The following is a 15,064-nucleotide window of genomic DNA, read 5'->3' on the forward strand; positions in this document are numbered from 1 at the left end:
CAAATGATCATATATTACGCAACACCCAGTCAAATGATCTCAAATTCACTTTTATTACTAATGGAGAATATCAGTGCTTAATTTCAGTATACTAGGTAGTTTATTTGAGAATTGCAAAACCTCGTACACTTAAATTTCTTTTCATGAAACTGTTGAGGTACAAATTGTCGTGGTCTTTCATCCTCCTACAAACCAAGCAATTTATGTATGCACTGTCGTGAGTTCAATCTACACTGTCAGTTCTCAATATCAACCTTCCAGTCCCTTTCCAGTTCTCCAGCTTATATCATTGCCCTGTTCAACATCCTGTGTTTCTGTGGCACACTTGGCCTTGTTTGCAAGTTTTTCCCCGTCGGCCAATGTATCTTTGAACGCTGAGGAAGACGACTTGTTCTTATATACAATGTAGACAATTAGCTGCAGTGAACCTAACACAATTCCAACTGCATTTGGCACCTGAAATGCGAAAAAATGAAAAATTGGGCGAAAAACTACACGTGTATTCCCGAGGCATATGACATGCAAGTCCCGATTTTCGGCAGATTTAAAATTTAAGACGAAATGTGTCCTCAAATTGTAAATTTACAGAAATAATATACCAATTCGCAAGCACCTATAATAGTGCCAGATATGGAAATTAAGACGAATAATCCACTGCAAAAAGAAAGAATAACACGACCTCCTAAACTTTAAAAGTTTCGGCGATTGTAGTGCTCTTTTTTTATGTTAAGAACAATTTGTCTATTAGTGTTTCCACGTGGGGTAAAATTCAATTAACCCATGGTAAAACGAAAAAAGTATCGTGACAAAGGTAAAGAGTAGATTCAAAAAAACTTACTAGGACATAGTAGTCTTTGAGAAGCATCGCGAACGTAAACCAAACGGCAGCATTGACAAGCAAGGAGAAAGAGAGGAGGAACGGCATGTACTTAACGCTCTTCGTTCGTATCACCGCTCTCTGTCCGATGATAGGACGATAAACACAATTGTGAGAACAGAAGGTTAGAATGTCGACATTTCAGATCTTAACGACATAGGTATGTCGACTTGGGCTTTCTTACCACAGCCGATAGGGGTGCAGCATACATTGCTATAGTGAATGTTGCACACAGTACTCCTATGAAAGTACGCCGAGCACTTCCGTGGAATGCAGTGAGGGTTGTAGCGATCACTATTCCGAGGAAGAGCAAGTCCAAGAGTACAAGCCCCAAATACTTGGTCTGAAAAAATAACATATTTTTTTATCGAGTTAATTTCATTTTGACCCCTGTGATATGATAAAATATAAAAAAGAAACCCTTATAAAAATGTTAATATAAAAAATCACTCCTATATTGTGAATAATGACTCATACTGAAATTTTGATTTTTAACCGAAAAAATAACATGGCATGTCAATTGAATAGTTTTTGGAGACTTTTAGTCCTAGTTCGCTTTGGAAAATAAATTGGATGACATGTTGGATATAATCATATTATATGAATTATTATCATTTATAAAAATAAAATGACAATATTATAATTATAATTATAATAAAAATATTATAATTTTTATATAATGATAATTTATAAAAATAAAATTATTATTTAAAAAAATAATAATCAAAACCCCCCAATCCCTCTTCACAGCACGATCGGCTTCCCCTTCCCCCACCCCATCCTCATCGTCGCCCCTGTCTGGGCGACGCCCCTTCGTAAATCCCCCCTGCTACCCTCATAGAGGAGGCAACAGCAACGCCGTCGCCCTTGCAGCGAATGGCGACTACGATCGCCCTTGCTGCTGGGCAACCATTGTCGCCCAGGGGTGAGGGGGCGACTGAGGGCGTGGTCGCGCCCTTCTTTGTTTTCCGTAGCTGTTTTTTTTAAAAAAAAAATAATAAATTTTAATTATGTTATTAAAATATTAATATAATTATATTCATATATATATATATATATGGTATTTTATATAATTGGGTGTAGTTTTAAAATGAGAGAAAGAAGGGCAAAATCGTTAAAAAAATACAATTTTCAGACCCATACTTGTGCTCAACGCGAGTGTATCACAAACTCTGGCCTTTGGGGGTTTTTGGATTTTTTTTTCATATTACAGGGGTGTAATTGATATTTTATTTTTTATTGACGGTTTTGTGAACATTTTCAATATCACAAGGGTTCCTTGGATTTTCCTCTTTTTTTTTATCACCTGACGATATGAAGATAAATAAATCATTTTTCCATTGTTTATTTCATGTGATATGGAAAATGAGCAAAAAAATTATTTTGTGAGAAATAAAATTAGCAAACTATTCCTCCGTATTTTGAAAATTGAAGCAAATAATCCCAACAATGGTTTAGATAAGAAGTAATAATTTGCTTCATTTTTCAATATACAGGGGGTAATTTGCTATTTTTTTTTCATAGAGGCTTTTTTTATCATTTCTCATATCACAAGATGTAAATTGTATTTGACCCTTTTTCTGTTGGCTTAAGTGCAATTTACATATCTGTGATATGGGAAGTGAGCAAAAGACTTACTAGCGAAATTTTTTGTTTCAGCATTACCCCCTGTGTTTTGAGAAATGAAACAAATTACCCCCCTAACAATGATTTAGATAGCAGGGTAATTTGCTTCATTTTTTAATACATAAAAAATAATTTACTATGTTTTTTCCAAGAGATTTTTTCACCTATTTTTTATATTACAAATAGTCATTAATCACGGACATACAACGGTTGTTTGCCGTAAAATCTGCTAGGTGGCTAAAACATTTGTCATGACTAAAAGCCATGATAAATAACTTTTTCTTAATGAAAAAATCTATATTTTTGTGGTTAATAAAATTGAGTTTCATATTAACTACACCAAAAAATGAACATAAGGGGCCAATTTGGAGACTTGTGCAATAAGATTTGTCGTGTGCTTCAAATTATTTGCCATTGAAGAAAATTACTATTTTGCCACTCAACTAATTTTATTCCCACTAAAAGAAATATTGCTTTTTAATTACAGTTAATTATCATGATTAAAAATAAAAAATTATAAAAAAAATACTAACTAATTACAATTTGTGCAACGGTTATAAACAATTCTTTTTACAAGCAAAGTCGAAAATATTTGTTACAACTAAAAACCGTGGCATATATTCTGGTCATAGGTAAGATCATAGAAAATGTCGATTGATCCTGGTCAAAATTTAAAGTTCTCGCTTCGGTTTTATCTTATTATTTTAGATAATATTAATTTACTACAATTTATATTGTTACAATATAAAGCTCTTTTCAGCTGAAAACCAAGGGAAATTAAGAGTAATTTAATAAGACTAAAATTTATTTAACCCCTGTATTTTATTAAAATAGTTAAAAAAATTATGTTTTAAAAATATGCTGAAAATCTCTCTGTGTTTTAAAAATAGGCAAAAGACCTTCCTGTATTTTGTAAAGTTTAGCAAAAAAAACTCTTTTCATTAGTAATTAAGGGAAGGTGTATTACACACGTGAGTGATGCGGTTAAAATTGTTTAAAATTACTATGTTCCTATATCGTGTTTAAAATTAATATTCTTAAAATTATTTGTTTAATTTTATTTTTAAATAAATTATTAGTTTAACCTTATTTTTAATGACTTTTTTTTTTGCTTTTTCGACCCTTCTAAAATTATAATTTTCAGTTCTTAACTATATTTATTTAAATATCAAAATATTAAAATATATATAATTTTTTTATTAATTTATAACTTAAATTGAAAAATTAAACTAAAGCCACAATAAAAAATACTACATAAAAGTTTATATTTCAAATATAAATCTATATTAATATAAATGTTAACCAATAATAATAATACCTATTATATTAATTTAAAACGAAAATTTAAATACTATATTTTATGTTTTTAAATTTTAAATTAATTTTCTAATTTATGTTAACAAAATCTTATTTTTTTTTAAAAAACAAACTCATTTTTTCTTAATTTAATTTTAATTAAAATTTTGTTTAAGAATTTTTATTATTTTCCAAAATTGGGGAATATGGCGTCACTGCTGCCCCCAGCGACACCGCGCACAGGTCGCTGGTCGACAGCGACGTCACCCAAGTTGTTGGTGAGGATGTGTGTGTTTGAGGGTGGGGTTATTAATTTTATATTCAATAAAATAATATAAATTTATTAAATCTAACACTTAATCTTTTAAAATCAAGTATCGAGATGAATTGATCAAATTTACGGCTTTTATTCATTCAAAAAAGATTTAATAGTCGTTAAAATAAGAAAAAAATATATAGTAAATAAGGGCATAACAGTCAATTTGTAGAAAAGTTAACAATTTTAGTTATATTTAAAAAAAATAGAAGGAGGTTTTCAATCTATTTTTAAAATATAAAGGAATTTTTAACTAAGTTTTCAAAAAAAAATGATTTTTTGATGCATTTAAGCCCATTTTATAACATCAAGTGTAGGATGCTGAGTATTTATTACCTTTCTCTCCTTGGAAGCATAGAAGAGAAAAAGAACAAGGTAGGCAGCCTGTGAGACAACACCAACCACATTGACTGTCACTATGAGGACACCATCATCAGGGTCGAGAGCTCCGTAGAATGTCCAAAGACTCGTGCTCAAAAGCGTTGTTACATATGGCACGCCTTTGTAGTTTTCCGACGATTTCTTCTTCACTATTTCCCGGAATGTCCCTCTGAAATTAATTAAAAGCCACGTGAAATGAATCAGTACTGCCTGAAAATATTTCAAATTTCCAGGGCTTCGTTCCAGCTTGGTAATGATGCTTAGATTATCACTAGCATGTGCTAATTACCTCTGACAAGGAGCATGATCACTGGAAAAAAAATTATTTTGTCTATATTTTAATAGTTATGAATTAAGAAGTATGATAATGATTGTTTTAACTGTGATTAATTTAAATCGATGTAAAAATTTAGTTTACCCGTCGTAGCAAAAATACTTATCATGGCTCTTAGCCATACTCACAAATACCCCGCCAACAAACGTTACATGGTCAACGACTATTTATTGTGGCAAATAGCTATGGTTAAAATTATAGGATTTCGGTCCTATTTTGTTGGCCTTCGGGATCGGAGTGATGAATATAGGGAAAGTCGGAGGCATTCATAATTAGAGGTAAAACTTTTGAATTTATGAAAGACGAACATCTGCAAAAGTATTTGTCAAGAATGTTTTCATTAATCAAGAATGAAAGTTGGGGGACTCGAAGACGATCAAATACTGTGCTAGTCTCAACCATAAACGATGTCGATCAAAGATCAACTGATGTTGGTTTTAGGACTCCGCCGGCACCTTATAAGAAATCAAAAACCAAAGTCGTGTTGCCGTTTTTCCTTTCGACAAGAGATTTTTGTGCCTATTAGTATTTTCACTGGGCGTAAAATGAGATTTAACTTTCGTAAGGCCCTAATAAACCTAATATTGCTCTATTTAGGATCCATACTTACATTGAAGAGGCAAAACTTATGATAGACACAATGTTGCCTGCAAAAAATAAGAACGTACCTAAGTTAGTTCCAACTTCCAATAGGAAATATATTACATGTGGAGTGCCAGAAAAGAAAGGAAAAAACTTTAGATTTTGCATGAAATAAAGGGAAAGATGGAAATGAACCTATGATGCCAACGATGAAGTCTGATGCAACCATTGGATCGAACTGAGGTTGTCGGAAGTATATATGCAGCACAAACAACCTCGGTCCTGAATTATAGATTCTTGATTGAAATGGGGTGTTGCTTTTATAGGTTGTTTAGATGTGGATGCCAATATTTGGAAGTTTCTGCATTCCTAATATTGTCAAACACAAGTATTGAAGCCCAATGCTATAGTTAGTATTGTAACAATGAGCATGAGTACAAGCTCGAGCTCAGCTTTTTTAATTTTTTTCTTTTTTTTTATTTTATCATTAAAATAAAAGTTATTTTAGAATTTTTTTTTATTATGTTTGATTGACAAGCCCAAATTATTTTTTAACAAAAATATATTAGATAATTTAAAACATCAATAATTAATATAAAATAAAATATACTATGAATTTACTAACTTGTTGATTAAGCTTATTTTTTATAGAGACTAGAAATATAAATAAAACTACCAGATTTTATTATTAGCTAACTTGAAAATATGTGATAATACTTAATAATTATAATATATAAGTTAAATATATATATATATATAAAATTAAAATTAAAAAAATGAGAAATGCTTGCCAGCCTTCTAAACAGAGTATTTTGAGCTTGATCTCGAGCTTAATCCCCAAATCGAGCCGGCTAGCGAGCGTCTCCCACTCCTAACGATGAAGATGAACCTCTTCACACGCATTAACGCGTGAAGATGTATGAGGATAATTTGGTCATAGAAATATTTATTTGACCTGCAATAACTCAATAGAGGGTAAATATATATTTTTTTTATTTTTTGTGAATTTCAGCAAATTCGATGAATTTTGATTAATGCAGAGACTTATTTGTTAGACGAAAGTAAATATCATGGATACTAAATATAATTTTTTAAATTATAAGACATTTATATATAATTACACTAAATTTCAAGAAAAACTATTGTAATTTTCCCAATATGTTAGCTTCTAAAGTTATTCTTTTACTGCAACCCAAAAAACGGATAATCCTATCTCAGCCGCACAGCATCTGTCACCATTTAGAAAGCTTGAGTTGGTAATAAAAGAGGAATGAAAGTGTTGTGGATTATAGTACGAAAACAAGAATCAGAAAGTGAGAAGGTTTGTCCCCAATTCGGCATTTTATTTACTCTTTTAAATATAGCAATGGTCACATCAGGGAATCCAGACTTGGTATCTTGTACATTTCAAGGAATTATGTTTGTTAGGGATTCGCTTTCTCATCTTCTGTGCATATGCTTTTTCCGGCCTTTTAATTTAAAAGAAAATTACATAAAACCTAGACCTGTTATAGAATTTCAGTTAAAAACCTCCTGTATTAAAAGTATATACAAAAAAATCTCTTGTATTTTTCGAAATCCGAACACTCTCCCCTTTCCGTTTATTTGACTTGAAATATTAATATGTTTTTGTAAGTTTTCGTTATACCCTTATTTATTATAATTTTTATTATAATGACCGTTGAATCTTATATGATTGCATTAGAAGTGTAGTATCTAATCAAATTTTAGTAATCATTAATCTTCCATTTTTTAAAATGAATGGTCAAGATATTAAGTATTTAAAAAATATATTTTATATATAATTAAATATATATTTATCATACATACATAATTTATATATATATATATATGTATTTACGTCGATGGAGGTGGGACGTGGAGCGCCACCGTTCGTCTCAACAGGCGTCGCCCCTTTGGGTGGCGACCCATGACCCAAACGTTGGGAGGCGAAATGGTGGCGGACGCGGAGGCTGAGGATAGGAGGTGGAAGCGAAGGGTGGTTGCGACATGGGGGAGACCACATATTTTTTCTTTTTCTTTTTATAAATATATATTTATTGTATTTTTTTGTTTTGTAATTTAATACAAAAATTAATTTAATCATGTTACTATTATGTGTAAATATAATATTTTAAAAAGTTAATTATGTTATTTTTATGTTTAAATATTATATTTTAAAAAGTTCAAAAAAATTACTATGATTTATATAAATAATATTATTTGAAAATATATCCAACATAAAATTAAATTAATTAACAATATTTAGAAATTAAATAATGTTTTTTGGTTTTATTTTTTTAAATAATATTAAAATAGTAATAAAAAATAATATTTTCATATGTAAAATATGCATAATAATTTAATTCGATATCATAATATTTTTTATATATAAATATTGATGAATATTAATTATTAGTATTATAGGTTTTTTAAAAAATTATTAAAAAATAAAGAAATTAATCAAAACAAATAGAGAGAGGATATAATTACATAAGTGAGGGTAATTTTGTCCATACAAATAGGTCGAAAGATGAAAATATGTCAAAATATTACTTAGCTCTCATTTCAAACCCGTGTAAGGCACTCTCCATTTTTCTCCAACGGAACGGATTTTTTTTATAAGGTATATAATTATAAAGGGTCTTTTTTTACTATTTAATTAACACAGGTGAAGTTTTTAGTAATTTTTCAATAACACATGGGGTATTATGCAATTTTCTCTAATTTTAAAACTAATGGCGAACTCCCATAATGTGACACGCACTCCTTATATGATTTTCTTTTTTATTTGTCTTATAAATAATTTTTTTATTCCAAAATATATGAATAATTGAATTTTATTTAATATTGACGTGGTTGTGATATGATTGGTGTTATATTACAGTAGTGTTTGCTAGCGTTTTAGAAAAGTGTTTTTCGGTTTCTCACTTCCTAAAATCAGTTTTGAAGTATTTGAGATGTCAACTTCTACTTTTAAAACGACCAAAAAAAGCGTTTTTAAACCAAAAGTTAGAAGTACCTTGAAGGTGCTTTTTTAGCTGTTTTGGCTTTTTTGTAAATAAATCTAATTTTACTTTTGACTACTTTACCCTTATTATAATAATCTTAATTCAACTTTTTTATTTTTAATTTATTTTTATAATTATATATTTAAAGTTGATATCAGAGTTTTTAATAATTTATATTTTAACAATAATTATATTTACACTTTCATATATTTAATATTTTAAGTTTTTTATATTTTATGTGTTATATCATCTAATTTAATTATTTCGTTCACATACTTTAATAAAATACTTATTTTTTACAATCATGTAAGTTTAATTATTGTGTATGAATGAATAATTATATTACTTAGTGGAAGCATTATTGAATTAATCATATTTCTTAATATTTTATAAAACATAAATATGAAATACTAATCAAAATAAAATTTATAATTTTTCTTGAAGAAAAAATAATTATTAGTGACAAACAAGTGAAACAATAAGCAAAAAAGTAGTATATTCTATGGACAAAACAGTTTTTCATCAATTAAGTTTATTTTAGAAATGATTTTTTCTCCAAATACTATCCAATTTAACTTTTATCTGATTTTCACTTTTTGTACAAACACTGCCCACTTTTGATTCTACTACAACTTTTAACTTTTCTACAAAAATTACTTTTTCAAAAAAGCAAAATTTATGCAAACACTCCCTATATGGGGTGTTGTCTATTTTCAATTAATACATACCTCAAAGTTTACTATTAAAAAAAGTCTCGCTAGAAAAATGAGATTTTAAAATTTATAAGCCGTTCAAATTCATTGTCTATTCTCGATGTAAAATCCACGACAACAGTATATAAATCCTCGAACAAGAGGCTTGGAATGAGCAAAATTGTCTCCTCATAGATGCCACCAAAAAGGGGTAGTATTGATTTGGTATAGTAAAAATAATAATTACACTTTTTATTTACTTTTTTTCATATTTTTTACGAGTAAAATAATAAAGTTATTACAAAACTAATTAATATATAAAAAATATGTATATAAAAGAATAATATTTTAATATTCGATAAAGTTTGATAAATTAATACTAAAAATTACAATTGAATCGAATACTGAATTTTTAAAAAAATAAATATTGAACAAAATTTTCGGTTCAATGTCAATATGTACAAAATTTTCAATTTCAAGACGAAATCCTAAACGAGAAAGAAAAAACATTACAATGCAAAGTAGATTTTTTGAAATCAAGATAAATCAAATAATCTTGGCCTTCCATCCGCCTCATTACTAAATTTTTCGTAAAAGGGTATTTATTCATTTCACATGTTATATGAGAAATTGCATTTAATCCGTAATGACAACTGTTGGTCTTGTGGCAAAAGACCATTAAAAAAACTCAGTCTGAATGAGAAAAAGTGAGTAGGGTTGGGGCAATAGGAAAAGTTTTAAAATATTGTTGAAAAGAGTTGGGTTATTTCTACAGGATAATGCAGCCATTGATTTTCATTATTTTTAATGTTTTGAATAAAATTTGTGCGTCGTTTGTGGCTTGTATATGTGTGAAAATACTAAGTGTTAAAATCTCCAAACTGTGTCCAATGAGCTTTCGCTCCTTGTTGCTTTATAACTATGTTTTTTAAGAAGCTTTTGGTAGCATTTTTTAATTGCTTTATATCTGGATCTGCTGATCAAACTTTACATTTCTTTAAAATATTGAAGAAGATCAAGGATTTTAAGTAGATTGAAGAATGCGAACAAGCTCTATAAGATTTGAAGAAATATTTAACTTCACCACCGCTATTGACAAATCCAAAAGAAAATGAGCCATTGTTTTTGTACTTAGTTGTTTCTAAGAATGCAGTGAGCTCTGTGTTGGTACGCGAGACTGCAGGGGTTCAATGCCGTGTATATTATGTTAGCAAGATGTTGCATGGGCAGATAAGAGATAAACAGAGATAGAAAAGTTAGCTTTGACTTTAGTTGTAATCGCTCCCAAACTGCGACCATATTTCTAGTTGCATAAGGTAGTAGTGTTGACAAATCACCCATTATGGCTCGACCAAAAGCATTCGAAAGGTTAGTGAAGCGGGTCGTGGAGTTGGGGGAGCATAACATTGAATATCAAGCTAGAACAGCAGAAAGGGCTCAAGTGCTTGCAGACTTTGTGATTGAGCTCGCAAGAGAACCGGCCCCAGAACAACAAGAAAGTTGGATGTTGCATGCAGACGGTTCATCTAATGCCAATAAGGGGGGAGCAAGAATATTGCTATAAAGTCCAAATGGAATCGAGATCGAGGTCGCTGTTAGGTTCTCATTCCCTACCACCAATAACGAAGCTGAATACGAAGCTCTAATATTGAGTTTAGAATTGGAATATGAGGCAGGAGCGAGGAATTTAGAAGTTTACACTGACTCCCAATTAGTGGCAATGCAAATTGAAGGGGCATAAGAAACTAGAGAGAAGTCTATGATTTTGTATCAGTAGAAAGCTAAGTTCATGATGGAAAAATTCAATAGATGTGCAATCTAGTAGATCCTAAGATGTGAAAACGATTGAGCGGATGCATTATCTATGTTCGGAGTTATTATGTCGGGTATAAAAGATCGAAAGGCTATGGTGATGGTCAAAGAAATGTTAGCGAATAAGGAAGCTTCAGAGGTACAGATGGTAGAGGAGCCCAGGTCGTGGAAAAATAAGATAGTGAGATACCTGAAAGAGGGTACCCTGCTAGAAGATCCTATGCAAGCTAAACGTATAAAATTTAAAGCTACTCGTTTCACTTTCATCGCAGATCAGTTGTATAGAAGAACAGTAGATGGTCCGTTTCTAAAGTGTTTGGATGATGAAAGCGCCAGGTATGTAATGAGAGAAATTCATGAGGGAAGCTGTGGAAATCACTCTGGTGGAAGGTCGCTAGTACAAAAGATTATGAGATAGGAATATTTCTAGCCAATTATGGCAAATGACACAATGGAGTTCGTGAAAAAATGTGAAAGTTGCCAGAGATAACGTATCTTTAATGCACTTACCAGCGACCCCAATGGAGTCCATCAAGATCGCATGTCCGTTCGATGAATAGGGTATTGACATTGTAGAATCTTTTCTTCCAGCACCTACACAAAAGAAGTTCATAATTGTAACACGGTTGAGTATTTTTCAAAATGGGTCGAGGCTGAAGCGGTAGCAAAGATATCGGAGAATGAGGTGATTATTTATTTGGAAAGTTATTATCTACAGTTTTGAGATCCCTAGAGTATTGATATCAGTAATAGAACCCAATTCCAAGGAAAACAAATCGTGGCTTGGTGCAAAGAGCTGAAGATACAACAGAACTTCACAGCTATGGGAAACCCACAGGCAAATGGTCAAACAGAAGTCACGAACAGAACTATCATACAACATTTGAAGACAAGGTAGGAATCAAAAGGATCGTGGTTTAAGAACTACCTGGAGTGTTACGGGCATATCGGATGACCACGCGAACAACGACAGGTGAAACTCGTTTTTGTTTAGTTTATGGTACCGAAGCAATTATTCCTACAGAAATAGGAGAAGAATCCCAACGAGTAATAGCTTACGATCCAGCGACTTATGGAGAGAGCAGATTTTCGATCTCACCATGATCGAGGAGAAGAGAGAAGCAACTTATGCAAGGATACTGCACCACAAGGGAATAATGATGAAAAACTACAACCGAAGGGTGAAACCAAGGCAATTTCAAGTGGGTGATTTGGTACTGAAAAAAATTGAAGTGTGTCCAGGCATGTCGGTAAGTTAGATCCTAAATGGGAAAAACCTTTAAAGTGGTCGAAATCAAGAAAAAAATGACTTACAAACTCCAAGACATGTAAGGGCAAAATCTACCTCGACCTTGGACCATCCATAACTTGAAGAAATTCTATGCTTAAGCAAGGAAAAGTTTGTTATTTTTTGAGCTCGAAAAAGGCTATTGAATGTAAAGGGATCTGAAAAAGATCACTATTTTTTAGCCTGGAAAAGGCAATCGAATTTTTTGAGCCTGAGAAAGACGATCAAGTAAAAGGCGTTCAAATTAATTGTCGCTTTAATTTCTGGTATATGCATAAATTGTTTAATGAGATCGCAAGTTTAGTCTGTCGTTTTTAATCTGAGAAAGATCACGTCATCATGGAACAGTTGTAATCAATATAAAAAGATGTCTGAAAAAGACAGGTCTTGGAAAAGGTCGGCTAATATACGAATTTTTTGATTTGGAAAAGATCATCGAAGGAACTCAGAGAATCATCAAACTATATTTTGACCAAAATAGTTGAACCGATTAACAATCACTGATCAAAAATTTGTTCAAACAACAGTATTCCTGGATTCTCATAAGTATGCTTTCAAAATTACAGGTAGAGGATCGAAGAACCATCTACTTAGCAAAATTGCCTTAATGCAAAGGGCTAGTTGATCTAGCAAAATAAACCCTGGAGAATTTCATATCTTCTATCTTGTCCACCAAGGCAGCAAACTCATCTTCTTGGGAGCCTTGACCTTCTTCTTCCTTAGGATAGGGTTCGAGGTTACCATCTAATGAAAGGTCGAGCAAGTTCTGGTTGAAGCCATCAACGAACCCTTCAACTTGTTCAGTTGAGCCTTGCACTTTTGCAGCTTTAATCTCCATGGCTACTTTGAAGGCAAGGGCTTTAATGAAATCGCGGGCTCCTTGAAGTCATGTTTCGCGAACTCCGGCTGCGAACTCCTCATATTGAAGGTATTCATCATGACCCTCGATCATATCCTCTATCTCGTCATTGGCCTGTCCTGTTGAAAACCCAGCATCTATCCCCTTGGCAAAAATCGCTTCTCGTGCTTTCGCGACCTCAGAGACTCATCGGGATAGTTGATCTTCTAGCTCCTTAACTCAGGCCTCTAAGATCGCTTATTGGCTCTCAAGATCTTTTTCGCAGGTGGTGACTTCAGAAAGCCTCTTCCTCAATTCGTGAGTCTTGTGATCCGACAAAATTTGCTTCCAATGGAAGCCCGTGCATTTGAGGGATAGACCTCAGTTGAAAGCAGCAGCCTGTATTAGAAGGGTTAAATTTTAGAATATTTAATCAAGGTCAAAAGAGGAGGTAAATGATTTACCTGCATAAGAGAATTAACATGATGCTTCTCAAGGCGAGTGTGAGGAGCATAAAGGAGAGCGGCTTGATTGCGAGGAAGACAACAGGCATTGTATAGTTCCCATGAGTCCTACCCTGCCTGGTTGCGTAGCACAGAACTGCGATCAGAAACCTTCTAGCTAGGGATAAGTCTATCCCCTTCCATTTTAGCCGATTGATGGGCATCAGTCCTTAATTCCCGTCGAGCCTCTTTCCACCACTCCATAAAACTTCTTTTCCCAGAAGCTTTTTTGGGTTATACCGATAAGAAGTGAGGCTATTAATTTGATCTCCTTCAGTTTTAGGTTCAGGTTTGTCGACACTCCGATCACAACGAAAAAGCTATTCTTGACCAGGAGGAGGTCGAACAAAGATAAGCTTCTATTTCCAAGGACCGACATTGGATTTGAGAGTATCTAAATAACGAAAATATTTACGAGCAGATAGATCTCCTCTTGGAGGTAGTAAAAAAATACAAGGACCAGAAGTTGTCAAAATTGGGTTCATGATGGGTGTCGAATCCACCAAAAAAAATTCCTACGAACATTTTTGTAGATGTGTGAGTAGGATCGAATCCACAGAGATTGATTTTAAATTAATTCCTTCAAAAATAAAAATAATTAGGGGGAGTTTTGATTGTAAAGAAGAATAAAACTAAAAAGCTAATAAAATTAGAGGAGATAAATATAAGAGAAGAGTATTTCAGTTAAAGATAGGATTACGCTTAATTCCACGATTGATGATAGATGCAAAGATAACAATTATTCATGATAGATAAATTGGTTATGGCAATTGGTACGACCTAACGACCTCACATTTTCTTACCTTGTAGATAGTCAAGGAACGTCCGTTGACTAAATCCCTAATCAGTAAACAACCTTGGGAACGTTCTCAAGATTTAATTTACCGACAGCATTAAGAACTAGAAAGGCCCAATTCTAACCAATAAATTCCTACGAGGATTTATTTAAGTTAGATTGTGCATTCCCCACAACATAATCGAAAACTTCTACATAATCAATTATGTTGTGTTACCACTAGTTATTGAACTAAACAAACAATTACGGATTTGCAAGTTCAATTGGCTAAGCAAATATTCTTGACAATAAATCAAATTATTTGTAATAAAAGTACAGAGAACAAAACAAATACCAATATGAATAAAAGTAGAAAGCATAAATTAGATCTCACAACTCGTTGGATTTAAGCGTTCACCAAGTCTTCAACCGGAATGAGAGATTTAGCTAGACATGCTCATGGAAGAACGCATGAAAAGCAAAATAAGAAAATATCAAAAAAAACGTAGAGAAATAAAGGAGTTCCAAAGTTGTCCCTTGAAGTGAATTATATCACCTATTTATAATAGCTAGATACCTAGTTCTACTAGGATTAGAAGTAGATTCCTAGTTGAACTAAAAGACTTATAGAGATAAAATTATAATCCCAGTTAAACTCTTCCTTCATCAGAGGTAGTCCAAGCAGCTCCAAACTCTTGCCAAAAATTGAGTTTGAGTCTTGTTTGAATTTCCA

The 15,064-nt window shown here is 32.1% G+C and overlaps 1 protein-coding gene across 1 annotated transcript; it reads right to left on the reverse strand.

Annotated features, from left to right (window-relative positions):
* LOC105172791 (bidirectional sugar transporter SWEET16-like) lies at nucleotides 1–5,681 on the reverse strand. The gene is made up of 6 exons (XM_011094369.2): nucleotides 5,608–5,681; nucleotides 5,441–5,477; nucleotides 4,452–4,665; nucleotides 1,062–1,220; nucleotides 839–958; nucleotides 1–456 (listed from the first exon to the last, which is right to left on the reverse strand). The coding sequence occupies exons 1-6, from the start codon at nucleotides 5,639–5,641 to the stop codon at nucleotides 250–252; spliced, it is 771 nt and encodes a 256-aa protein (XP_011092671.1). The 5' UTR covers nucleotides 5,642–5,681; the 3' UTR covers nucleotides 1–249.

This window comes from Sesamum indicum, linkage group LG10 (assembly GCF_000512975.1).
Source record: "Sesamum indicum cultivar Zhongzhi No. 13 linkage group LG10, S_indicum_v1.0, whole genome shotgun sequence".
Classification (NCBI taxonomy): domain Eukaryota; kingdom Viridiplantae; phylum Streptophyta; class Magnoliopsida; order Lamiales; family Pedaliaceae; genus Sesamum; species Sesamum indicum.

Coding starts and splice junctions, on each gene's coding strand:
- LOC105172791 (XM_011094369.2), bottom strand. CDS start 5,641: ATGGTTGCATCAGACTTCATCGTTGGCATCATAG. Junction 5,478..5,607: donor CTTCATCGTTGGCATCATAG/GTTCATTTCCAT, acceptor TATTTTTTGCAG/GCAACATTGTGTCTATCATA. Junction 959..1,061: donor CTGCACCCCTATCGGCTGTG/GTAAGAAAGCCC, acceptor ATCATCGGACAG/AGAGCGGTGATACGAACGAA.